The sequence below is a fragment of the Bos indicus x Bos taurus genome, chromosome 4 (assembly GCF_003369695.1).
Source record: "Bos indicus x Bos taurus breed Angus x Brahman F1 hybrid chromosome 4, Bos_hybrid_MaternalHap_v2.0, whole genome shotgun sequence".
In the NCBI taxonomy this organism is placed as follows: domain Eukaryota; kingdom Metazoa; phylum Chordata; class Mammalia; order Artiodactyla; family Bovidae; genus Bos; species Bos indicus x Bos taurus.
This window is the reverse complement of record NC_040079.1, coordinates 32,850,171-32,875,594: the sequence shown is the minus strand read 5'-3', so window position 1 is coordinate 32,875,594 and position 25,424 is coordinate 32,850,171. Positions and strand designations below refer to the sequence as shown.

Genomic DNA, 25,424 nt, shown 5'->3' with positions numbered 1-25,424 from the left:
AATCACCCTTAAAATGTCCACTTCCCTCTTTTTGTAACATTTCTACAGCATTATAGATGCCTGAATATTCTTCAAGCTTCAACATCAAGTTGCTGATAGTTGTAATACATTTGAAACAGTGATATTAAAAAAAAATAGATACCTAAAGTAGCAAGATTTCTTGATGAATTTCAAAGTATTACTCTTGGCTAAGATGGTTTTTCATTCTGGAACACTTTTACTTTTCTATGATAACACTTCTTGGCTCCTCAAAGCAATTCCTTTTAATTATGTGTTGTTGTTTAGTCACTGAGTTGTGTCTGGCTCTATTGCAACCCCATGGACTGTAGTCCACCAGGCTCCTCTGTTCACAGGATTTCCCAGGCAAGAAAACTGGAGTAGATTGCCATTTCCTTCTCCAGGGGATCTTCCTGAGCCAGGGACTGAACCCGCGTCTCCTGCACTGGCAGGCAGATTCTTTACTCCTGAGTCATCAAGGAAGCCCTTTAATTATGTATTTCCATGGAAGGAGGAGCCTGGTAGGCTACAGTCCATGGGGTCTCAAAGAGTCGGACACGACTGATTGGCTTCACTTCTGTACATTTAAGAGGGGCTTCCCAGGTGGCTCACTGGGAAAGCAGCTGCTGCCAATGCAAGGAGACACAGGTTCTATCCCTGGCTCAGGAAGATCCCCTGGAGGAGGAAATGGCAACCTACTCCAATATTTTTGCCTGGAAAATCTGATGCACAAGGAGCCTGGTGGACTACAGTCCAAAGAGTTGCAAGAGTCAGACACAATTGAACATGTCATTTAAAAAGACAGCTTGACCACTGTGCATTAGTATGCTTTAACTCTGCTCCCCTGCTTCAAACAGGGTGCACATTCTCAGCATCCTTTCCTTGGCTGCCTCCCTCCCTGCCACTGCCTGTCAAAGTTCCTTGTGGATACACACTGATGCTCACGGTGAAGTTTGTAAGTGGACATGGGGAGAAGACTAGTCTAAAGATCATTTGGCCCATTTTTATCCATATAAGATATACAGAGATTTGAAATGTACTTGACCTTAACTTTTAACAGACTATATCTGTACTTGCAGCTAAAGAAGTAGACTCAAGATGGTGTTGGACTGAGGGCTGCGGTGATAATCCCATCACAGTGCTGCCTTGTTTTTCTCCTTTGTGTCTGCTGCTGCTGCTGCTGCTGCTAAGTCACTTCAGTCGTGTCCGACTCTATGCGACCCCGTAGACAGCAGCCCGCCAGGCTCCCCCGTCCCTGGGATTCTCTAGGCAAGAACACTGGAGTGGGTTGCCATTTCCTTCTCCAAGATCATGACAACTAGCTGGAGTGCACCAACAATAGCTCCTATATATGTGCTAAGATTTCTTCCTGGTTCTTCACCATCCCCAGATTTTGTGGCCCTGAATTTGATTCAACAAAGCATATACTATATGTAAGATATTGTATTAATAACTGAGGGGATAGAATGATGAACAGAACTTCTGCCTTCAATGAATTTATGTATTTCTTTCCCTAATCAGCTTATAAGGTAGAGGACAGAACTGCATCCCATCCCTTTTTGGTCAATAAGTTCTACTAAAAAAGCTCTGACAGAGAGTGAATTAAATGTACTCACTATGCAGAAAGAAATAGGATCAAAGATGTATCAAAAAGAAGGCTTTTAACTGCTTGTGTATAATACATGGAGTTCTTCAGAATCAAATTATCCTCTTGGTGGGTGTGTGTTTGAGTTCAGAAACTTTAGATCAGAGAAAGTTAGCTGCAGGCTGAAACTGAAGTTGCCCATCTTTCCCCTCCTCCCATCCAAAGAAAAAGAACTCACTCACTCTCCTGTTGTTTCTCGTTCCCTCTAAAGGACAGAAGTCAGATGAATGAGGAGAAAGCCCTGACATTCAGAGGGTAACTGAGGAGAGAAACTTGTACACCTGAAGAAGAGATGCTGGGGAGAACTGCAGGTCCTGGGGAGAAAAGGAAAAATAAAGAAATAAAAAGAGAAAGAGGAAAGATGGGGAGGAAATGGAGAAATGATTGTCATCTAGAGAAAGGCGTTAAAGGAAGGTGTATGGCTTGTTCCAAGTAAGGAGATGGGCAACACGGAAGCATCTACACGGGACACTGCAGACCCAGACAGGGAGCCTGCCTTGTGAGGTTCAGCTAAACAAGCAGGCTGGTGCAAGGGTACAACTGAGTTCTTCTACCTGAAATCCCACAGGTCATTCAGTAGCAAGGACTGTCGGCACCCTCCCTGTGGACTGCTGATCAGAAAAACTTATCTACCCACAGACCCCGCTGAGAAATGGTGGAATGGATCCCTCTATTTCCTTGTGCCCCTCCTCCACCAAAGTATTGAGCTGGCCAAAAAGTTCATATGGGTTTCCATAACATTTTATGGAAAAATCCGTATGAACTTCTTGGCCATCTATTGGCCAACCCAAAAGATGGTGACTGCTCCTGTCACCCTCCTCACCCTCTTATAAAAATACAGGGCAGTATCATATTATGGACATATGCTGCACACTGCTATGTACACATACATGCTTTATACCAATTAGATCAGAAATTGCTCCAACCGAGCTCCCACCTCTATGTTAAATGCCTTTTTCCATTCATACACCCTTTACGCCAGCCCAGCTGGCTCAGAGAATTTCTGCTGGCTCCCCAGCCTGTCTTAATTTGAATCTTAATTCTTGTCTGGGGTCAGTGTTCCCCCTGTACATGTGATTCAGATGGAGAACACAATTGGAAAATTTAAATTTTATTGAGATTTTCTGATCTACCCTCTAGCTCCAGGCACAGCAACCTGGTAAGAGATACAGTGCCAGAGTCTAGTACAGGTAGGTCCTTGGGGGGACCTACCAAGTTTGGGGGGTCCTACCCCTGGTCAGACCTCAGTACTTATGGGCCTTTATATCTCAAGAGAGAAGGAGGGCAGGAGATCAAATACTTTCCCATTAAACAAAACAACCACTCCTCCTCCCACCTGTCTGCCACTTTAGAGCTTATGACCACATGAGATGATTTTGGGGGAAATGCTCTCAACTTAGTCCCCAAGAGGGAAGAGAATACAACCTGCTGGCTAAAAAGACCATCTTAGAATCTAGGGGAGAGGTGTGGCTCAAATCTGAACCCCACACCCCGAACCTGATCTATATTTGCTTAGGATATGATTCCCCCAAACTTGGCACTGTTAACTGTTGCAAAAGGATGGCTTATTACCCACTTTCTCTTGAACTGTCTTACTGCAACCTATTATGGTTCTATGAGTTCCATATGGGCTTCCCTGGTGGCTCAGTAGTAAAGGACTTGCCTGCCAATATAGGAGATCTGAGTTCAGTCTCTGGAAGATCCCCTGGAGGAGGAAATGACTACACTCCAGTATTCTTGCCTGGAGAATTCCATGGACAGAGGGGCCTGGTGGGCTACCATCCATGGGGATCACAACAAGTCAGACAAGACCTAGCTACTGAGCATGTGCACACACACCCTGAGTGCTAGACATAATACATAGCTCTAATCAATGAATTGGATGTCTTCAGTATAGGTCTATGATTCACAACTTCATCATGCACCAGAATCACCTGGAGGGCTTGCTGAAACACAGATTGATGACACCACCCCCAGAGTTTTAGATTCAGTAGCTCTCATGTGGGGGTCAAACAATTTTCAGGTCCCAGGAGGTGCTGGTCTCAGGAATGCACTTTGACAACTATTAGTGGAGAAGGCAATGGCACCCCACTCCAGTACTCTTGCCTGGAAAATTCCATGGACGGAGGAGCCTGGTAGGCTGCAGTCCATGGGGTCGCTAAGAGTCAGACAGGACTGAGAGGCTTCACTTTCACTTTTCACTTTGATGCACTGGAGAAGGAAATGGCAACCCACTCCAGTGTTCTTGCCTGGAGAATCCCAGGGACAGGGGAGCCTGGTGGGCTGCCGTCTATGGGGTTGCACAGAGTCGGACACGACTGAAGCGACTTAGCAAGCAACAAGCAACAGTGTTTATGAAAAACAAAGATGACCTGTTGAAACATCAAATTATTTCTTCCTTTACCTGTAGTTAAGCTACATGGTTATGTAAATTTCATTTTAGAAAAAAAATGACTTTATTCCGTAAAATCAGAACACACTATCCCTTTCTGTAATGTTATGCCAGATAGGATGAGGTATATTTTTGGACAATCCTTAGGTGAACGAAAATAATCTAGAATGCCTCCCTATAGCCATTTACAATCCCTGAGAATACCAATGCCACAGATGTTTGAAAACATTAGGTCTGTGGCTTCCTAATTCCAAGACTCCCTTTGGGGCCAACTTGTTTAATGACCCTGTCATTTAAAGCAACAGTTGCAGTTAATACCTCCTTGGAATTAATCATGCTAATGATATAGTGCTTTCCAATAATTGTCCTGTGGTCACAGATATATTAAATACTTTACCTGGATTGTCTTTCGCATCAATAAATCCATTTTTAAGGAAATGGTTGGCTATAGAGCACAGGAGAATTGACACTGAACTATAGACAACGGCAGCCAAATTGGATCCAATTGAGCAACCTCCATAAGTCACAGCCAGTGATCTATGAGGGACAGGCCAGAAAAAGTCAGATATATTTGGAGGTAAATGTCAGTGACACTTAGTGAAACTTTCTTGAGGAAGAATATGGAGGTACTGTTTCCTCTGATGATCTTTTTTTAAAAAAAATTATCTTATTTATTATTTATTTACTTGGCTGCTGTGGGTCTTAGCTGTGGCACACTGTGTCTTTGATATTGGTTGCAGCATGCAGGATCTTTAGCTGTGACATGTGACCTCTGACTTGCTGCCTGTGCGATGTAGTTCTCAGACGAGGGATCAAACCCTGGCTCCCTGCACTGGAAGAGTGGAGTCTTAGTCACTGAACTGCCAGGGAAGTCCCTTCTCTTAAGATCTTAAAGCGAGGAATGTTGTGATGGAATTACATATACGGGACTATTAAGATCCATACACAACCAGTTGAGTATCATTTAACATTTGTCATAGGCTTCTAATACGTGACTTTTAAGAGTGGAGAAACAGGGGAGTTGCCTAGTGGCCTACTGGTTTTGGGGTATCACTGCTGTGGCCCCAATTCCATCTCTGGGCCAGGAACTGAGATCCCACAAGCTGCAAAGTGGCCAAAAAAAAAAAAAAAAAAAGGCATTTGAGTTTTATTCAAGTTTAACTTAGTCCTTTTAGCTATTGAGACTCTGGCTTTCTTCAAATCTGTGAAACCAGAAGATCAAAGATCACAACCAAAATGAAAATCTGCAGTGTTGCTGACTGCAGAGCCTATGAAGGCTTGAAAGAGGAGAGAAGAAAACTTTCTTGTGTGCATATTTACTTTGGCCTGGTTAGCTCTTGCTAGAACTATGTGGCAGGATTCTAATGACAGCAGAATTTTTTTCCATTGGTAGTTCTGACAGCTAATAACTGTACAACAGGTGCTTTTCTAAAGACAAGTCTTCAGCCATGAAATCTATCTGTATCTTACATGCACACATATATCAATACATTCAGCAGCTGAAACTGAGAAATGGTCCCTTCCCTGGTTTTATTGCTCTTCACACACACATGGACACACACACACGTGTATGTATACACATACATATATATGTATGTGTGTTTATGTACACACACACACACACACCATGGATTTCCCTTCCCTGATGGCTCACCAGGTAAAGAATCCACCTGCAATGCAGGAGACAAAGGAGATGTGGATTTGATCCCTGGGTTGGGAAGATCCATTGGAGGAGGATAATGTCAACCCACTCCAGTATTCTTGCCTGGAAAAATCCCATGGACAGAGAACCCATGCAGGCTACAGTCTAAAGGGTCACAAAGAGTTGTACATGACTGAGCAAGTAAGCACACACACATATATACCATATTTATTTCTCCTCAATATAACTCAGATTCAGAAACTGAAAACCATCAGAATAATCTCAATTATAGTAACTGTCACACCAATACTAAATTATCATATAATTAAGGCCTGCTGCTAAGTCACTTCAGTCATGTCCGATTCTGTGCGACCCCATAGACAGCAGCCCACCAGGCTCCCCAGTCCCTGGGATTCTCTAGGCAAGAACACTGGAGTGGGTTGCCATGTCCTTCTCCAATGCATGAAAGTGAAAAGTGAAAGTGAAGTCACTCAGTCGTGTCCGACCCTCAGTAACCCCATGGACTGCAGCTTTCCAGGCTCCTCCATCCATGGGATTTTCCATTTAAGGCCTATAGCATCTTAAATTTCATGCCTAGTCCTTCCAGTCTTCTGATTGAAAGTGAAAGTGTTAAGTCACTCAGTGGTGTCAGACTCTGAGACCCCATGGACTGTATCCTGCCAAGATCCTCTGTCCATGGAATTCTCCAGGCCAGAATATTGGAGAGGGTAGCCTTTCCTTCTCCAGGGGCTCTTCCTGATCCAGGGATCGAACCTGGGTCTCCTGCATTGAAGGCAGATTCTTTACCATCTGTGCTACCAGGGAAGTCCCAAGAATAAAGGTAATCAGAAGCAATTTACCTAAAACAAACAGCCTTTCCATGGTCATTCATTACATTCCTACATAAAGGGAGTAACTGCATACCTCCATACTCATCCTTCTCCTGGCCCTATACTCTTCTTTTCATTTTCTAGGAGAAAGCCTGCCTGTGAACAATGTGGGTTAGGTAAGCAGGATCCAGTGAGGCAATGGGGTGAAGATGGTTTGCTCAGCAATAAGCAATGGCCAAGGAGAAAGGCATCGCAGAGGCTTGCCAGCTGTAAGACAAGCTGAAGGAGAAGAAATGAGAAGTTTTCTAGACACAGCAACCACAATTGAAGATTTGTAGCCTTGGATGCTAAGAAATTAGTCAAAAGATCCTTAAGATATTTTTTGTTTTGATGTTCACCATTTAAAAAAAAGTCTTTATTGACTGTGTTACAATATTGCTGTGCTTTATGTTTTGGGTTTCTGGCCACAAGCCATGTGAAATCTTAGCTCCTTATTCAGGGATTGAACCTGCACACCCTACTTTGGAAGGTGAAGTTTTAACCCCTGGACCACCAAGGAAGTCCCTAGTCAAAAGATTTTGATATCTGTCTGTATGTATGCATGTCTTTGTTCCCTTTGACACATAATCAAGATCTGTTAGGGCAGCCAGCCCATGCATTAGTGGTGATAATGTATTTGAAGCCATGATTTGGAAAAAGTCTAGTTGGGCAAGTATATAGACCAACTGAAGACAGTAGGGTTGGGCTTGGTGACCTTCTGAGTACGTCTACGGTTGCTTGCAACCTCCTGGATCTGCCTGCCACCAGGAATGTGTATGTGTACACTGATGCCTTAGGGATATTTTATAGGTTTCCCTTCTGAAAAAAAAAAATCCAGCAATACAAATTCTTTGATTAGGTCTTTTAAATTGAGTGCTTGAAGCTATATGGCCACTTTGCTATGGGCTACAAGATATCTCCCTAATTTCCCAAACTAGTTATCTGTCTAAGGCTTTGAGCACTCACACATCCTGTTGAGAAATAAAGAGGTGAAATCTGTCAGTTTGCATTACTCTGGTTTTGTCCAAGTGAAAAGACTTTTTAATACATCTAAACTACTCGGATTAACAAGGTGCCACAGGAGCCACACTGCTGCCTGTCACTTGGTTTGCCTGTTGACATGTGTTAGTAAATAAATAAAAGGGTCATCAATCAGTTGGTTTCAAAACCTGGATTTAGAGAATGATAAATTCGACAGAATTGCTCAGGAAAGCTAGTTATTTCAAGACTACATTTATCTGTGAGCCACATTTGATACAAAAATAAAAATAAAACACAAAACAATACACGACACACTGTCAAGTGAGCTGAATAAAATGACATCCTTTCTGAGACCTTTTAGGTAACAGGTGTTGAACACTTGTAATGAGATTTCCATGCATCTTCAGAGGAAGGGGATAAGATTCTAGCAAGAGCTGTTCAGAGTGTTATGGAGCACGGCCAAGGGAATAGTTCTCAGGGAGGAACGCTCTGAAGGAGACATTACATAAACGTTTTGTTTTCTCAGCAGGCGCTTATGTTCTAAGACTTTTTACAGAAGGCAAATATTCACCCAAGAGAAGCTTTTGGAAGGCTGTAACTTTTCCAGATTCTGAGGAATCTGGGGTATATTTAATTAAGTACTCCCGATGCCTTATCTTGGGCATTTTCCTCATATTATTTTACAAATCTTCCTTTGAAATGTTGAGAGTCAATATGGTTCATGGAGCACTCAATGTAGCTTTTCAGAGTGTGTGAAGAATTTTTTTTTTTCAAGCATAAATGGTTGATTAACAATTCTGCAGAGAAAAATGAAGTTACTAAACTGGAAGTTTGGAAAACCGAGGAAGTGAAAAGATAAAAATGTTGTTTGATGATAGTTAACAATAAAAAGAAATGAAGCATTTATAGTAGCGGATGTTTTCTGTAATACTCTGATGTCTTAAATCTGTCTGGAGACCATGTTTTTTTCTTAGAGACAGATTCAGTTTCTCTTAATCCATTTAGCTGCTGCTGCTGTTGTCTTTTTAACATTCCTGGAACAGCCTATCCTTCCAAAGTGATTTGTGGTCCCACTGTATTCTGGATGAAGCACATCAATCTCCCATTTATACACACCTCTGTCTCTACATTTCCTGTTCTGAGTATCTGGTTGATCCTGGGTTTTGGGGATTGTTTTATAAATTGTCTCAGTATGTGGCAAGGTAAGTGTCTATACTGTTTTGCTTTCACCTTAAGTTAATAAAGTTTTCCTGTACCCTGTATTCTTTTATTTAAATTTTGAAGTAACTTTTATCAGTTTTCCTTAAAATCCTGGAATTCTGATGGACGTTGTTGTGAAATTATAGATTAACTTGGGGGGAGAGTTTATATATTTTTAAGTCATCTCTCTTAAGGACATGAACTGTCTCTATATCTATTTAGATTACTCGCTGTGACCTTTATTTAAATTTCAAAGTTTTCTTTATACAAGTCTAGAAGTTCTGTATAGTCTGGCTGGATACCTTAGGGTTTGGTGGTTACTGTGAAAGGTACCTTAATATCCATCTATCTACCTAGTAGAATGATGGTACAAAGTAGTATTTCTGAGCATGGTCCATGAACCACTGTGGATCCCCAACACCTTTTGGGGGGCCTGCATAGTCAAAAGTACTTTCATAATAAGATGTTTTGCCTTTAAATTCTGTTGACATTTACACTAATGGTGCAAAAGCATAGTAGCTAAAACTGTTGTTACCTCACCATGAATCAAGGCTTAAGGTGCTAAATTATACTTCTCATGTATTCTTTATCACTGTGTACTCAAGAAAAAAATGCTGGTTTTACACAGGAATGTCTGATGGGAGAGTAAACATGATTAATTTTATTGAATTTCTACCCTTGAGTATACCTTTAAAAAAATATCATCTATGACAAAATGAGAAATTTGTGTCAAGTGCTTTTGTAGACTGAAGCACAGTGACTGTCTCAGGGAAAAGTGTTTGGACTGTTTCAGTCTGAGGCTGAGCTAACTGCATTTTATTCTTTCACAGAGAACCATTTTTAGTTGAGAACTACTGACAAAGTATGGTTATTCAGACTTAGAAATCTGGCAGATGTTTTCTGAAAAATGAAGTAAACCTGTCACTTTAAGGAAATGACAGATAGCATTTGTTGCCAGTGATAAAATGGAAGCTTTCAAGTAAGGGCAGAATTTTAGAAAACATATGTCATGAGCTTGACAGCTTCCCAACACTTTAAGGCTTTTTTGATGAGTCAGGGGTGATACTGACAAGGGTGATTTTTTCAGTATTACAGAATATTTGTTAATATTAAAAAGATCACAAGTCACTGCGTATTTTTCAAATGATCAATACTTGGTGTTAAAAATTACACAAGGTGAAAGATGTATTCAAAATACATGATAAATCAATGGAACTTAATGAAACATCATGAAGAGTTTACTGATTTGCTTTCAGATTCCATATTTCAATTAACCCATAATAAACTTCCACTTGCTGAGAAAAAAACTCATATGAAAAGTTTACTAACACTTTTCAACTACAGTAAGTTTGAACACAGACTTTTTTCCTGTCTTAACCGAAAATAACACATTGCAATAGACTGAATGCACAAGTATGTATGAGAATCTAGATGTTTTCAGTTAGGGAAGCAATTAAAAGAGATGTACAAAGAGGTAAGACACTGTTACACTTCTCACAACATAGTTTTTTGTTCATTTTGGACATTTTTTCTTTTCATTAAAATATTGTATGTTAACAAGTAATGGGTTTATGTTTATTTTTAAACAACATTTTATACGTTTGTTTTATATGTTTGTTTTGCATTAATTTTTAAGAGTATGCTGCTGCTACTGCTAAGTCGCTTCAGTCGTGTCTGACTCTGTGCGACCCCATAGACGGCAGCCCACCAGGCTCCCCTGTCCCTGGGATTCTCCAGGCAAGAATACTGGAGTGGGTTGCCGTTTCCTTCTCCAATGCATGAAAGTGAAAAGTGAAAGTGAAGTTGCTCAGTCATGCCTGACTCTGTGCGACCCCATGGACTGCAGCCTAACAGGCTCCTCCATCCATGGGATTTTCCAGGTGAGTACTGGAGTGGGGTGTTTAAGAGTATAATAGGTCCAAAATTATAAAGCTTGAGGATCACTGGTGTAGAGAAAGACAATTGATTTTAACAGGCTTACTTTTCAACCTTGACGAACTCTAGTATATAATAAGTTCTATTTAGATCCTGTAGAATATTCTAGGGAAGATGATCATTTGCAAACAATGGTGGTTTTATCTCCTCTCTTCACATTCTTTTGATTCACTTTTTTTCATTCCTCTTAGGTAGAGAGTCTGAGATTCAGTATTATGAAAAATTATAATGTATATATTTGTTTTATTTCTAATCCTAGAGAATGACTTTAAATTTTCTTCATTAAATATCCACTGTAGGTGTTTTTCTATATGAATTTTACAAAGCTAAGGAACTCTTTCTAAGCTAATGGTCTAATCTTTTTAATGCCTAAGTGTTGAACTGTTTCACCCTTTAAAAAATATCTATTGAGGTCATATTATCTTTTTTAGTTTTTGATGTTGAATCACTTTTATATATTTGAAACAAATCTCACTGATCATGATATGTTATTTTCCAAATATACTGTTGGATTCATGAGCTAATATATATAGGCATTATATATATATGCTTATAACAAAAAGGACCTATAATAATTCTTTCTTGTTCTATTGTCATTATCAGGCTTGGGAATCAAGATTATGCTTGTTTTATGAAGTGAACTTCCCCCACTTCCCATTTTATTGAACTTATTTTGGATAGGAATTATTTGTTCCTTAAAAGTTTGGTAGAATTTACCCCCAGGGACGGGGGAGCCTGGCGGGCTGCCGTCTCTGGGGTCGCACAGAGTCGGCCACGACTGAAGCGACTTAGCAGCAGCAGCAGTTGTTTGACTGTTCTTAGGGATTCGGGGATGGGAGATTTTTGACAACTACTTCATTTTCTTTAAAACTTATGGCCATTTAAACTTTGTTTCTTGGGCTGATTTTACCAATATACAGCTTTTTGAGAAATGCATCAATTTCTGACTTTAACTTTTTGTATTTGTCCACAATACTTTTCGAGTATTTTTTCTATCATGTATCTCTAGTTCATTTTTGTTTTCATACTGTATTTATATGCATTTTTTCCTAAGTAGTCAGATAGAAGTCTATCTTACTCTATTTCTATTCTTTATAACACTTATATTTTTCTTTGGTATTGTCTACTTATTTCTCCTTTCTTGCTGCCCTCCTTCTAATCACCTAGGTCACTAGCAAGTTTTTCAGCTGTATTCATCCTATATCCTGTTTTTCTTACAACCATATTATTTCATACCCAATATTTCCACTCAGTTTTTCACTACTGCTAGTCACTGCATCATATTGCTAAGCATCTTCCTGTATTGCTTTGAGAATATTATGCTCAGTTTAAATTCTTCCTCCACCAGTTCCAGATAATACATATTACTTATTGTCTTTACTAAGAGCTGCACTCCTTAGGGGTCCAGTAATTTTGGATTGAGAGCTCAAGGTCATTTGGAAGTACACAGAATGGGGTGATGGGTGGGCCTGTGCCCTTTGCAGGGACTTTGAAAGGGGAGAATCTTAGTCTTTGGAGTAGAGAGTCTCAGGCAACACAGAACCAATACTGATAGATTCCCTTTCATGCTAATCCATCAGGCAACTATGGATAGGGATTCACCATTGATTTGTTAGATTTAAAGCAACAGCACTTGGTTAAAAGTCTCCTTAGCTTTAGTTCATTGGAGAAGGAAATGGCAACCCACTCCAGTGTTCACCAGGCTAGAGGGTTGGGATGCAGAAGAGTGAAGGGATGAGTGCGGGTGGCTCAGCTCTTTCCTGTTTTCATCAAGCTCTCACTGAAGCACAGCTGAGCCCTTGTCCTGATAATACTGCAGATCTTGGCCCCCTGACCTACTGCTACCAATCCCAATGACAAGAGGTAAGGCATTGGATGTCTCAAGGCAATGTGGCGGGAGGCCGGAGCAGAATTTAAAAGTTTCCCTCCCTCCCTCTCTCCTTCTGAACAGCCATACACCAGACTAGAGTAACTAATTCCCCACCAGACAAACTGGTGAGACTGCAAGGCAATCTTCTTTGGGCCAAGTAGAGTGAAACTTCTTTGGACAAAGTGGAATGAAAGTGAGTGAAATGAAGGTGAGATTATACCCTGCTCTTTGGATGGCAGCTGAAAGGAGGCAGAGCTCAAGATAAGGTGTTTTTTTAGGGAGATACCAATGTTATAAAAGGAAGGTAAATAATGTAAAAGAAGACAGAGGTACAAGCCACAGGAAAAAGAAGGGCTATATGATGGAACAAAATACCTCCGGAAAGGGGTAGGTAGAAATGGGGTCAACATCACAGGTGGATGAGTTGGCCTTGAAGAGAAGATAACTCATCTCATCCCCTGATGATGCGGAAGAGAAGAGACAAGTGGGTGTGAGTAACAGGAAGTTTGCAGCTACAGAGCTAGAAAGCTGAGGCTTGCTATGCCCTTTATAAGACTAAAAGGTACTGCCCTTAAAAAATCTTAAATTTAGGTGTCATTGAGACTTAGGGTCATGTTCCTATGATAGCCTAATCTGGAAAGAGAACATTGTTCATGATTGACTCAGGTTTTCATTCTTTTATATATGGAATACACTATGACTGTCTCTGAAACTGTCCTTATCTATCGCAATTCACACTTAAAACAGAATAAAATGATAACTGAAAAAAAGATGGATGACACATTGACAAAGAGACTGATGATCAAGGAAAAGTTCTGCTCACTTAGGTCACAAAAGACTTTATGGCATGACAAGTCATTCAGCACTGGCAATATTAACCCCAATATAAAGGACAGAAGCCAAAAGCAGAGGGTAGCATGACAGTGCAGCCAACAGTTGCTCTAGATGGAGCAAAACATACTAATGCTTTCCCAGAACTAAATGAAGGTCAATCAGAAAGGACATTAGAGGAATGCAGACCCAGGACTAATTTTAGAGGAGACAGGGCTAAGTGTCCTGAAATGTCTCCATGATGGACCTAGAGATTGTCATGCTGAGTGAAGGAAGTCAGACAGAGAAAGAGAAATATCCTATGACATCCCTTATATTTAGAATCTAAAAAGAAATGATACAATGAACTTATTTACAAAACAAAAACAGACTCACAGACTTAGGGAACAAACTTATGGTTGCCAGGGGGGGAAGAATGGGGAAAAGAGGTAGTTGGGGAATTTGGGATGGAAATGTACACACTGCTATATTCAAAAAGGATAACCAACAAGGACCTACTGTATAGCACAGAGAACTCTGCTCAATGTTGCATGGCAGCCTGAATGGGAGGGGAGTTTGGGGGAGAATGGACATATGTATGTGCATGGCTGAGACCCTTTGCTGTCCTCCTGAAACTATTACAACATTGCTAACTAGCTGTTCAGTTCAGTCGCTCAATTGTGTCCAACTCTTTGCAACCCCATGGACTGGAGCACACCAGTCCTCTCTGTCCATCACCAAATCCCAGAGTTTACTCAAACTCATGTCCATTGAGTTGGTGATGCCATCCAACCATCTCATCCTCTGTCGTCCCCTTCTCCTCCCACCTTCAATCATTCCCAGCACCAGGGTCTTTTCAAATGAATCAGTTCTTCGCTTCAGGTGGCCAAAGTATTGGAGTTTCAGCTTCAGTATTCCAATATAAAATAAAAAGTTGAAAAGAAATGTCTCCATGCTTTGTCAGAACCCTTGTCCTTTGGTAACTAAAGCTGTGGATAAACAGTGGGTGCAGAGGTCCCAGGAGTGTTGAAAGCACTGCCATCATGCTGCCACTGGCATACAGGGGTGCACCTCATGTCTTCATTTGACTTTTCACTTAGTTGGTTAGTGACCTGAGTGTACAGAGAGCTAATGAGCAACTGTACCACACACTTGTACTCTGTCCTAAGCTGAGGGAAGATACACACAGAACATTAAAGCTTTGCCTTCACTTGCCTCTTCTAGTCAATAATCCCTGCAACTCCTGCCTGTTATGTTCCCAAACTGGCTTTGGATATATGGAACGAATCTGCCAACATTGTCATCAGTTGGCTAACTGACATGAACGCAAATTTTATATTGCTTATCTTGAGTGCCTAGTGAGTTGGTGCGAGAGAAAAGTTGGGGCAAATAAACATACTAGAAATCCTCATTTATTCCAGATCAGATGTGCAAATAGTCAAAATGAACTTATATTATTTGCATAATACTTAAAAAAGAATATGGTCTTAATACCTTCTGTACATGCATCATATAGAATAAGGTTAATGGTGTGGCAAGGAGTTGTGAAAGACATCAATATATTGACAAGGACATACTGATAAAAATAGTTTAAAATTAACATTTCAATTGTATCATCCTAGCTGATAGAATCAAAGTAATTTATAGCTATCAGAAAACAATTATCTTCTTAGTTAATTTAAATATTTTATTGACTACCTGAAAAATTCTCACAGCTTTTCCTTATATATAGTGCAAAAATGAATTTTAATTTGATCCCTATCTAGATAATCAGTGATACTAAATCAGGGTAGCTCAAAAAAAAAAAAAAAAACTTTATAGATTTATATGATTTTCTCAAATATTTTAAAGAAAATGACAACAGGTCATTCTGTTTTAGAGTCAGAAATTGTATCTATCAATTTGTCCCTAAACCATCATTTGAAATTATCAGATGTAGAAATGGTCACTGAGGTTTTTACTTGCAGGCCAAGATGCCAGAGTCCAAGTCACATTGTCCTAAAAGCTGGACAGAAATTCTTCAATTCTTTAATTTTATTATTTTCAAGGCAAGGACTTTGGGCTTCCCTGGTGGCTCAGATGGTAAAAAGTCTGCCTGCATGCAGGAAACCCAGATTCAATTCCTGGGTCAGGAAGATCCCCGGGAGAAGGAAGTAGCAACCCACTCCAGTATTCTTGCCTGTAGAATTTCATGGGCAGAGAAGACTGGCAGGCTACAGTCGATGGGATTGCAAAGAGTCAGACATGACTGAGAAACTAACAATTGAATTTCCATTTGTTTCTTTTAGTACACAAATTACCTCTTGAAAAGTGTTGTCAGGGTTTATGGGAATGCAAGATTTCAGGTCTATTACTTAGACATTCTAGCCTGAATTCATGGTAACACATAATCCTTCAAAAATTTAAAAATTAAATTTGTAAAGAAACTCAAAAAACTTTGATGATAGTAAACTGTTATGTTATCCTGGAAATAGTAGAAAGAAATTATTCATTAACAAAAAAATTTTCATCAACTCTGCAGTTTATATACTTACTTCTGTACACATGTCCTTAAGTAGAATGTGCGTGCGTCCTAAGTTGCTTCAGTTGTGTCTGACTCTTTGTGACACCATGGACTCCTCTGTCCAGGAGATTCTCTGTCCATGGGATTCTCCAGGCAAGAATACTGGAGTGGGTTGCCATGCCCTCCTCCAGGGGATCTTTCACAACTAGTGATCAAACCTGCATCTCCAGGGGCTCCTGCACTGCAGGCAGATACTTTACTGGTTTCATGTATTTATTATTTACTGCTCCACTTTGACAATGAAGTGCTAAATTAAAATGCCACCCAGATGGCAAACACATCCTAATGACGTAAGGAGAGCTGCAGTGCAACTTCCCCACTCAAAGAAAGCAAGCAGCGCGGCCCTCTGGGAAAGCACGTCTCTCCTGTTCAACTGAGACCTTGAAAATGAGAGCACTAGGGGGTTAGAGCCGGGAACCTGGCAACAAGGGCCCAGACAGATCCTCACTGCACAAAGCCTCTGCGTGTTCATTCCATGCTACCTTCTGTTCAGGGCACCTCCACGTATTGAGATTTACAAGGAGCTTAGGTACCAAACTGATGTAAAACATCTCAGGTCAAGGCAAGCTCTAAGGAGAGGTCTTCCTTCTCTTTTATTGTAAGTCACAAAATGTTATGTAGTTTTTAGGAGAAAGCAGAGATGGTTATTAGACATTTTATAGTTGTTTCTGTCCATTAAAAAAATTCCTCGAATTAAAGAACAAATGGATTCTTCTTTAAAAATAACTAATTTGCATCAATAAGGCATGGGATTAGAAAAACACACACAATTAGAAACCTAGTTTCAGTATCATTTTCAACCTTGGATTATCAATAAAAATGATCCTATTATGCAAAAAGTTAGGGGTAAAATTCAACCAAAGAGGAAACTAGCTGATTTTGCAACAGTGTAAATCTCAAACAACAACAACAAAAAATTGCTTTCTAGAAATTTTAGGTTCTTCAAATGAATTACAAATGTGTTCTCATAAAACTCATATAAGTAATTTCCAAGAAGGAAAGCAGGCATTTAGAGAGGGCTCATCTGTTTTATTTCATCTAATATAAAGTTGTAAAATTCCTTTTTCTCTTCAAATCTGTGCTGCCAATGGAAAATTTGAAGAATTCCCAAGGATGAGAATTATGAGTCAAACACTGAACATCATTCTAAATTATAGAAACAACTACTGAAACAGGTTAGATTACTAGCTGTAATTAATACAATTGCTGTCTATAACTTCTGGCTTGTGTGATCCAAAGCCTCTTCACCACGCCTCCCCCAACCTCCACCCTAATAAAGGGCATGAAATTCTGGTTTAATTTTTCCAATCTTGTTATTTTAAATCACTGGTTCGTTTTTGCTCTATACTGTTAACTATTCAGGGGTTGGTTTGAATGACCTTTTGTAAGCCAGCTTGCTAGTTTACAGATATTCTCTCTACTGTAGAGTCTGATCACTGTGCCATAAACTCAATCATTTATTCAATAAAGTTTATATCGAGTAACAATGCACCAGGCACTTTTTTCAGCACTAGAGATACAGCAGTTTTGAAATACACAAGCCCTGCCCTTGACGGGGAGGGGCTAACATTCTGGGACAATAGCTGGATGAAATAACTCTCTTCTGTGTTAGATCATATGGGTTATAAAGAAAAATAAGGGAGAATCATTCGGGGTTGTAGAGAAGTGGCACATTTTAATTACATTCAACATTTGACACTTTAGAAGTGTCAGGGAAAATAAAGATTTAGTTTCTGGAGTCCTCTTAGCCTTCCACCAGAGACCTGTGCTGTCCAGTTCAGCAGCCACTGGTCACTGTGATATGGATGAGTAGCTACTTCTCATGGAGGTGTGCTGGCAGAGGAAAAGACCCACCGGATTTCAAAAACATCATAGGAAAAAAAGAATGTAAAATATTGTAATAACTGTGTATACTGAATATATTTTTTGTGCGGTAATATTTGGATATATTGGGTTAATAACCTATAATCTTAAAATTAATTTCACTGCTTTTTTAAATACCTCTTAAATACAACTACCAAAGAATTTTAAGTTACAAATACGGCTTTCATTGTATGTCTATGGGCAGCAATGTTCCATTTCATATGTCCATTTTAACCAGGTGCAAAATGGAGAGGAAGGAAGACGCAGGGAAAATATGAAGACAGCTTAATAGGTAGACAGTGGGTTCTAATCTTCCACTTACTGGCTATGTGACCAGAGACCAGCTCGTAGATAATTACCCCTCTGCTTCTGTTTTCTAAAAGGTAATAAAAATAATATTTAAAATAAAAGTAATATTTACTGTAAAGAGAGGTTGTAAAGGATAAATGGATCCATGTAAAGTGCTTAGAATAGTGCCTAGCATGTAACTGTTTCCTCTTATTAAATATTATTTTTGGAAAAAGTGATTGTACAAATAACCCTTGGCTTTTGTGATGCATGTGAGTGGTTTCTCAGAAAATGTCATGACTTTGGATCAGACAGCCCTGGAGGCAGGGAAGCCAGAGGAAGAGAATGGAGGGGGCTATGGTGACTGAGGAACAGGGGTGCAAATCTCAGGTCTGCTGAATTTTAATCGCAGCATGACCTCATGCAAGTTGCTGACTTTTTCTAAAGTCTCAGTTGCCTCATCTGTAAAATATTTATTTTGAAGAGCAGTTTAAGAAACTATTGAAGCAGTACAAATGAAAAACCCCTGGGGCAACAGGCAGGTCAATAGACGACAAAATGATGACAAACCCTGGATGAATTTTATTCTTTGCGTCGTACAAACTAACTAAGGATAATGATTATAATGCTCAAGAGAGTATTATTTCAAAGTTTTATCAAGCTTTTAAGCTCCTCCACATGCAACTGATACTCTCATTTTTACTCACTGTTAAAAGTACCTCCAAGAACATTTACTAAGCAACCCTGTTAACTTGCAACCCAATGCAACTAGAAGAATATAACTACATTTCTTAAAAACCTCTCTTCTGTTACTTCAGAACAGTCTTTCATGGAGGGTATCTTTCTCTTCCATTCACTTAAACTACTGAGACTATACCGATTTTTTTTCTCTTTTCTATGCAAGCATTTAATTTTTAAAAAGTCTTTTTCCCAGAGTCTGCAGCCTAGACAGCTGAGAAATGGCAGGGATGTTAAACACAAGTGAAGGGAAGACTGACTTTTATCTGGTGGAAGTGAGTGCACAGGGGACAGCAAGTTTCACAAGTAGGGCAACTACCTCTGCTCCATTCTTACCAAGGCGAACTGTGACCCCGTCTCATTTCACGGGGGCCGAAGCGTAGCCACTGTAGGTTGGGGATCAAGACACCTGACTCTAGTCCCAGCTGGCTGACTTGTATACTCTGTGGCAAATGGGAAAACCACTGACAACCCTGGACTTCTTGTCTGCAAACTATGTAAAAACTATTTTCAACAGAAATGTGGGGGATAAAATGCTCTCAAAGGTTTTAAAAAAGTTTGTTAAAGAGCATGGGACTGTGGCTCTGACAATGGGCTGTCATGAGAAGGGAGGAGAGTCTCATATTCTTTTCCGAATTCATTTTTTTCTAAAGTGCACTTCAGCGATCATTGTAGGTGTGTTCTTTCCCCTTTTCTTCACTCTGAGTGTTTTGTTCCTGACACTTTCTGAGGTCAAATACTGGAAGAGAATTGAAGGTAGGCAAAAACAAAAATGAAATAGTGTCCTGAATGGAAAACTTCAGTTAAAAACAACCCAAGTAAACTTGTCTATAAGTCCGCGTGCAAAATTTGACTAAGATGAGAAAACTAGCATTAGAAAGGTCCATCACTTGTCTCAAGCACCTCTGTTTTCAGGTGGAACTAACTAATGGCCCTTCTGTCTCTCTCCAAGTAGTGAGTATCTACTTTGTGTCATGGGCTGGGTGTAGGAGACAAAACAGTGAACAATTGCAGTAGAGACCTTGCCTGCAAGAATCTGAAGCAGAGATGGATGGGATGAACTCACAATGGACCCTGTAATTAAATTAATTACAATGGCAAAAAGTGGTATGCACACACACAAAAGTAACAAAACCTTTAAAAAACCTTAGAGACCTGGAGAAGAACTCTTTCCCAGCAATTTCTTGAGGATGGAGTTTTATAACCTCTGCTATGATGAACAACTTGCAAAGGTAAGAGCAGCTTACTTTTTATTTAACAGCATTATATGTTTTTAATCTCAGGTTATCTTCCGGGAATGATGAAAGGAAGATGGTCCTTTTTTCTAGTTGTAAGAGTCCTTCAAATATTGGTGACAGCTCCAAACAAGATTAGTGTACATGCTTAAAACCTTATGCATAACATTAATACAGCCTAACATGTATTGCTTTGAACTCATATCAAAAAATAGTATTGAACTTCTGCAGAGATAAATGGCCTGTATTTTCCCTACAAAGCATTAGCAATAGCTCCAACAAAAGTCAAAATCTTTTCCGTATCTTATTCAAAGTGATCAAACAAGACCCCTGAAAGGGAAAGAGCTATTCGTCCATATCAAAACATAACACCCCCACGTTAGAAATAACGGCACACGCACGCACAAACATTTATTACCTGTTTCCTTTTCTGCTGGGCCTAAAACATAAGAGAAGAAAATTAAGGAGAAAAGCAAAGTCTGTCCATGTCACTCACTTGCATAACGTAAAAGCAAAGAAATCAGCCCACTTCCAATTTCTAACTTAAAGTTGAGTTTGTTCTTGGTCTCACCCTAAGTATGAAGCAAAACTCTATTTTTGAAGATACAAAAAAAAAGAGGGGAAAGGGAGAAAATGAAAAGCATAAAAGTTTTCCTTATCTAATAAGCATGCATTTTTTTTTTTTGAAAAGAGACTGCTCAGCAGTCCTACCTGACAAGATTTCTAAGATCCCCTTTCTAGAATGTTCTGAGAGGGATGACTCCAGAAAGGAACAGGTGGGAGAATTCCCTGCTCCCACCCCACTGGACCCTATTTTAGGCTGTTCTCTAACACAGACTTGTTTTTGTGTGTGATTCAGAATAACCATTTCTTTCTGATCACATTGTTGATGTGTTTATTTAGCTGATTAATGAAAGAAGCCCACGGTTCTGCATAAATAAAAGCAAGTTTTTCATTTGTCCATATTAAAACGGACTCTACAACTAGAAAATAAATACAGAAATAAAATTAAAAATACATGGCATATTTTTTCAATATTGTTGGATAAGGTAATGGTCAAAAATATTAACTAAAATAGTTAAGACCAATGTTGGATAAGATAATGGTCAAAAATATTAACTAAAATAGTAAAAACCAAAAGGATTCCACAAGTTTTTTTGTACAAGGTTCATAATATTTGGATAAAACAATATTGTGTTTGCTTAGGTTATCCACAAGTTTTTTCTCTTTGCCAAACTTGAAAGTTTTAGTATCTCTATTTATATATATTTTCTTTCAGTCCATGTTCACAAAGCCCAAAATATTCCCAAAACATGAAAATTGTTTGGATGAGTATTGAAAATGTGAAAACCAATCTGTTTCTACTTTCCCCAAATGATCTAATATTCATCGCTTTTGCTTTAACACAACATGATATCATAATTAATGATGTTAAACTGGTAACTAAGGAGGTCTCATGTTGTTACTCTCGTGATATAATATTGGTTGCTATAGTGATGGGATGGCTTTTTTGTTAATCACTCAGGAGGTTGGTTATCACGTGCTCGTTAGAAAGCCTGATCAGGTTTGGAGAGAAAAAAGGATATAACACAGCCAATTATAATCATCTATTTCACCGTCCCAATTTTGATGAATCTATCATAATATCAACTAATAAACTTATAATTCATTAAGTACACTTTTATATTAGAAGTCATTAAAATTTTTTCTAATGGACAATTATTTTTTATTTTTAGAGATAACTATTTAACACCATAAACTTTTTCTTCCCTAAGTTAAAGCTACGTGTATTACACAAGCTAGTTTTATGATAATTAGAGAATCTGAGGTCATTTCTATTGCTTTTAATTATATCAGTCAAAGGACGGTTAGATAAGAGCTGATTGTGTGACTTCTCCACAAATTTCAATCTATGTATTTCTAAGCATCTTAAACCTTAATGAAGAAAATGAATAATTATCCTTAATGAATAAAACCTGAAGAAAGAGAAAAAATGCACAATCCTCTCAAGAGATCTAATCTTTCAAATGCATCAGTATATTGTAAGCAATTAAAAGTTGCAAGAACATTCTATCAGTTTGTTTCAGCCCTCACCATTATCAACAAGTCTCCTCTTTTCTCTGAGATGCTGCAGAAGCGAAAATGAAATTATGTAACACTACACTGTTACAGACCAAGAATGAATACACTGCCCATCCTTTAAATGTTAGACATACTCACTGTAATGTCAAAAAATACAACCCATGAAAACACGTTTTGGTTTCTTCAAAACTCAAAATAAGAACAAAGGACAACTTAAGCACGAATCCCGGGTCTTTCATTCAAGCAGAGTCCCAGGAGGCATATTAAAGCAATGAATAGGAAAAAGCTCTTCAGTTCACCAGCTGAGATTTTAATGAGACATTTCCCTTTGCCATGGCACAGGTTTGTTCAGGGAAGGAAAGGACTTCTCACAGAAAATGCAGTTAATAGGCATTGTTGGCTCTCACGGCCACTTCAGCAATTGCTCACTGCACTGACCTTCTATTTTGGCGTATTCTGTGAGTCTCGTGTAATTGATCAAGGCAGCTTTCTCAAGACATTTTCTGACCACTTTTTTCACCTCTTCTGCTGGTATGGGAGTGGCAATATCTTTCATTAAAACCTAGAGAGAAAAAGAGAAAGACAGAGACTGTATAGAATATGAAAAGCAAGTACACAAATTGTCCTAAACGTTATTAGTAGGAAGGGGTCCTAGGTAACCTCAGGGGAGGCAATGAGTAGGCACTTCACAACTGCGCAGTAACCTCTGAGTCTTGGCTCCTCCTGTCTAAGCCTCATGTAAGGACATCAAAAACTCCCATAGGCCAAGCAACCATTCAGTGTGACTGTCACTCTTCCTCCAGGGAAACACAAAGCCACTAGAGCAGCTGTTTCAGATGAGGGTTACGGTCCTTGGGACGAAACTTTTGTCCTTGTGCAAAGTTTACCTTGTACATCCTTGATTTAAAATCCTTAAATATTTGGAGCAATATACATGAAAACACAAATTCCATTAAAATAAGCATTATTTACAGACTCTACAAAAATCAAGATCTCTACTCTTACTAATTTTACTTTATTTTGATCTGCTGGAGGCTGGGGGAGGTGAAGGGGGGGACTTCTTTGTCTTAGTGAAATGAAAGGACTATTAAATGTCAAAACAAAAGGAAGCTTTCTGAAATTAAAAAAAAAAACAATAAAAAACTGATTACTTTCCTAAATTATTATTATGGGTTCCTAAATTATACTTTTAGATTTTCCATTTACAAGTATTACTGTTGGCAAATGGAAAATGCAATTATATACAGAATTCAAAATATAACTCAGTTAAGTACTTTTATAATGGCTCCTTGACAGTTTTCCTTAAAACTTTCCTAGTGATAAAAAAAAACTGCTTACAGTAAGTTTTAATTATACAATTAGTCAAACTCTATCTTCCCTATAAGTAATGTGATTTTTCTTGCTTTGCTTCCATTCAAATTCTACAAGATACAGGTATAGCAAAATCTTAACATAAAGAAGACAATACTTTTGTAAATGTTCTTATTACTCTATCAGTTTTTCACTTTGAAAAAAATATTAAAAGAACATGAAGACATCCATTTCATGCTTCATTATATCATTCTATTTTGACCAGCCTCGGCACTAAGGATTTTCTAATCTCAAATTCATTCAATTATTCTAGCACTGGTGACCCTTGACAACACGTTTTCATCTTGTCAGGCAAGGTTTCCTTCTTAAAACAGCAAATTTTATCACTTAAAACTTCCCTTTCCTATCAAATTAAAATTTCTTCATATTCTCATATTAAAGATCTTTAACACACTGACATATATTCGGCACTTTAACTAGAACTGCACATTAGACTCTTTATTACCACACAGAAAAAAATCCTTCTGCCTACAGTTAAAGCATTAACAGGCACTATTCTTTTTAATGTGATTACTACTAAAATTTAAGATTAGACTTTACTATTAGACTTTCCCCATGGTGCCAAGCTTTCAAATAACAGTAACAGCTTTAAAATGTTAAAATCAGGCAGTATTTCATAGTATCTAGAAGCTGGACACTGTCTGAGGTGTGTGTGGGGAAACTGAATCTCCTTTCCTGGAGAAGTACAGAGAAAGGACTGGCAAGTGCAAAAGGGAGGCATAGCATATGTTTCATGCTTCCTCCCCATGTTTATTCAAGGCATTGTAAGTATCAACAATTCACACACATATTTTATTTTTCTAAGATGTCAGTAAGTACAGACATGAAAATGAAGAAATAGCCCTTACCATTTCCTCAATTCAGTAAGAGACATGATCAGTTACTATAATTGAAATAAAGGTCACTGTTCATTCTGCCACCTGTCAGTGTAGGGCATGAGGGCATCTCTGCTATTACTAACTCTTCCCTGCTGGGGGAAGGACAGTAGCTCTGCCATGGAAACCAGCACATAGCCAGGCTGCGCTGGGTACCCAGGATGGGATGCCGTTCTAAAAACCAAAGCTGCCTTTAAAGACTTTTGTCTCATCAACAATACCTTAATGCATAGGATGAAATGAAAATTATGAAAAGTCTGAGTTACATGCAACTTTTAATATTATAAACATTCTAGTAAAATAATTATGACAATAATATTCACAGTGATCAAGGATAATACAGAGATGGATAGAAACACTGATCTGTATTCCAAAGATCTCACTTCAGTCATCAGTTCTAGCTCTCCTCTCCTAAACGCTTAAATCACTGAACACTGTCTCCCCTTTTTGCTTTTTCAGAGAGGTGCGAATAAATAATGCATTACCTGGAATTCCTTGAGCAGAAAAATCAGTAAGAACAAGTGCTCTGAAGTCAACAAATCAAGACTAGAATAATCAAATCATGAGACAGAGATGATCGCTAGATATACTTTTTAATATGGATAAGGAATAAAACTTGTCCACATTACTCAACTGCTAGTTTCCAACTAGCATGTGAATAGTTTTATAGATAGATGAAATGATATTTCCCTTTCTCACCTAATCTACCACAAAAAAAAAGCAGTGGAGAATATACTTCCATTAATAAATGATTTTTAACATGGACATAAAGCCTTATTTGCTGTTTACTTTTCATATATAATTTCATGACTTCTATGATCATCAATTTCTGTCATTTGTGAATTCACTCAAAGTAACACATAAACTGAATTGAAATAAATTTTGAGACAAATTGAGAATGAAAGAAATGATATGTGTGTGAATATTAAATGCTGAGAACTCTTACAGATATGAGGAATATGACAGGTAGGAGTACAAATAAGGGGGGATAATATAAGAGAACTGTGAAGTCTGAGAAACAGATGATTATATTAAGCTGAAATAAAAAATGACTATATTTCCTGAGGG

At 38.7% G+C, this 25,424-nt stretch overlaps 1 protein-coding gene across 16 annotated transcripts in view; it reads right to left on the bottom strand.

Annotated features, from left to right (window-relative positions):
- The window catches only part of CADPS2 (calcium dependent secretion activator 2), a 577,723-nt gene that overhangs the window by 109,545 nt on the left and 442,754 nt on the right, over nucleotides 1–25,424 (bottom strand). For 10 of the 16 annotated variants that reach the window (XM_027539120.1, XM_027539121.1, XM_027539127.1 and 7 more), the window contains 2 exons: nucleotides 22,549–22,672; nucleotides 20,447–20,467 (listed from right to left, as the gene is read on the bottom strand). In XM_027539120.1, the coding sequence (XP_027394921.1) occupies nucleotides 20,447–20,467; nucleotides 22,549–22,672 (145 nt within the window). The remainder of the gene's footprint in view (nucleotides 1–20,446; nucleotides 20,468–22,548; nucleotides 22,673–25,424) is intronic. The other 6 variants (XM_027539134.1, XM_027539125.1, XM_027539133.1 and 3 more) reach the window with 1 other exon arrangement.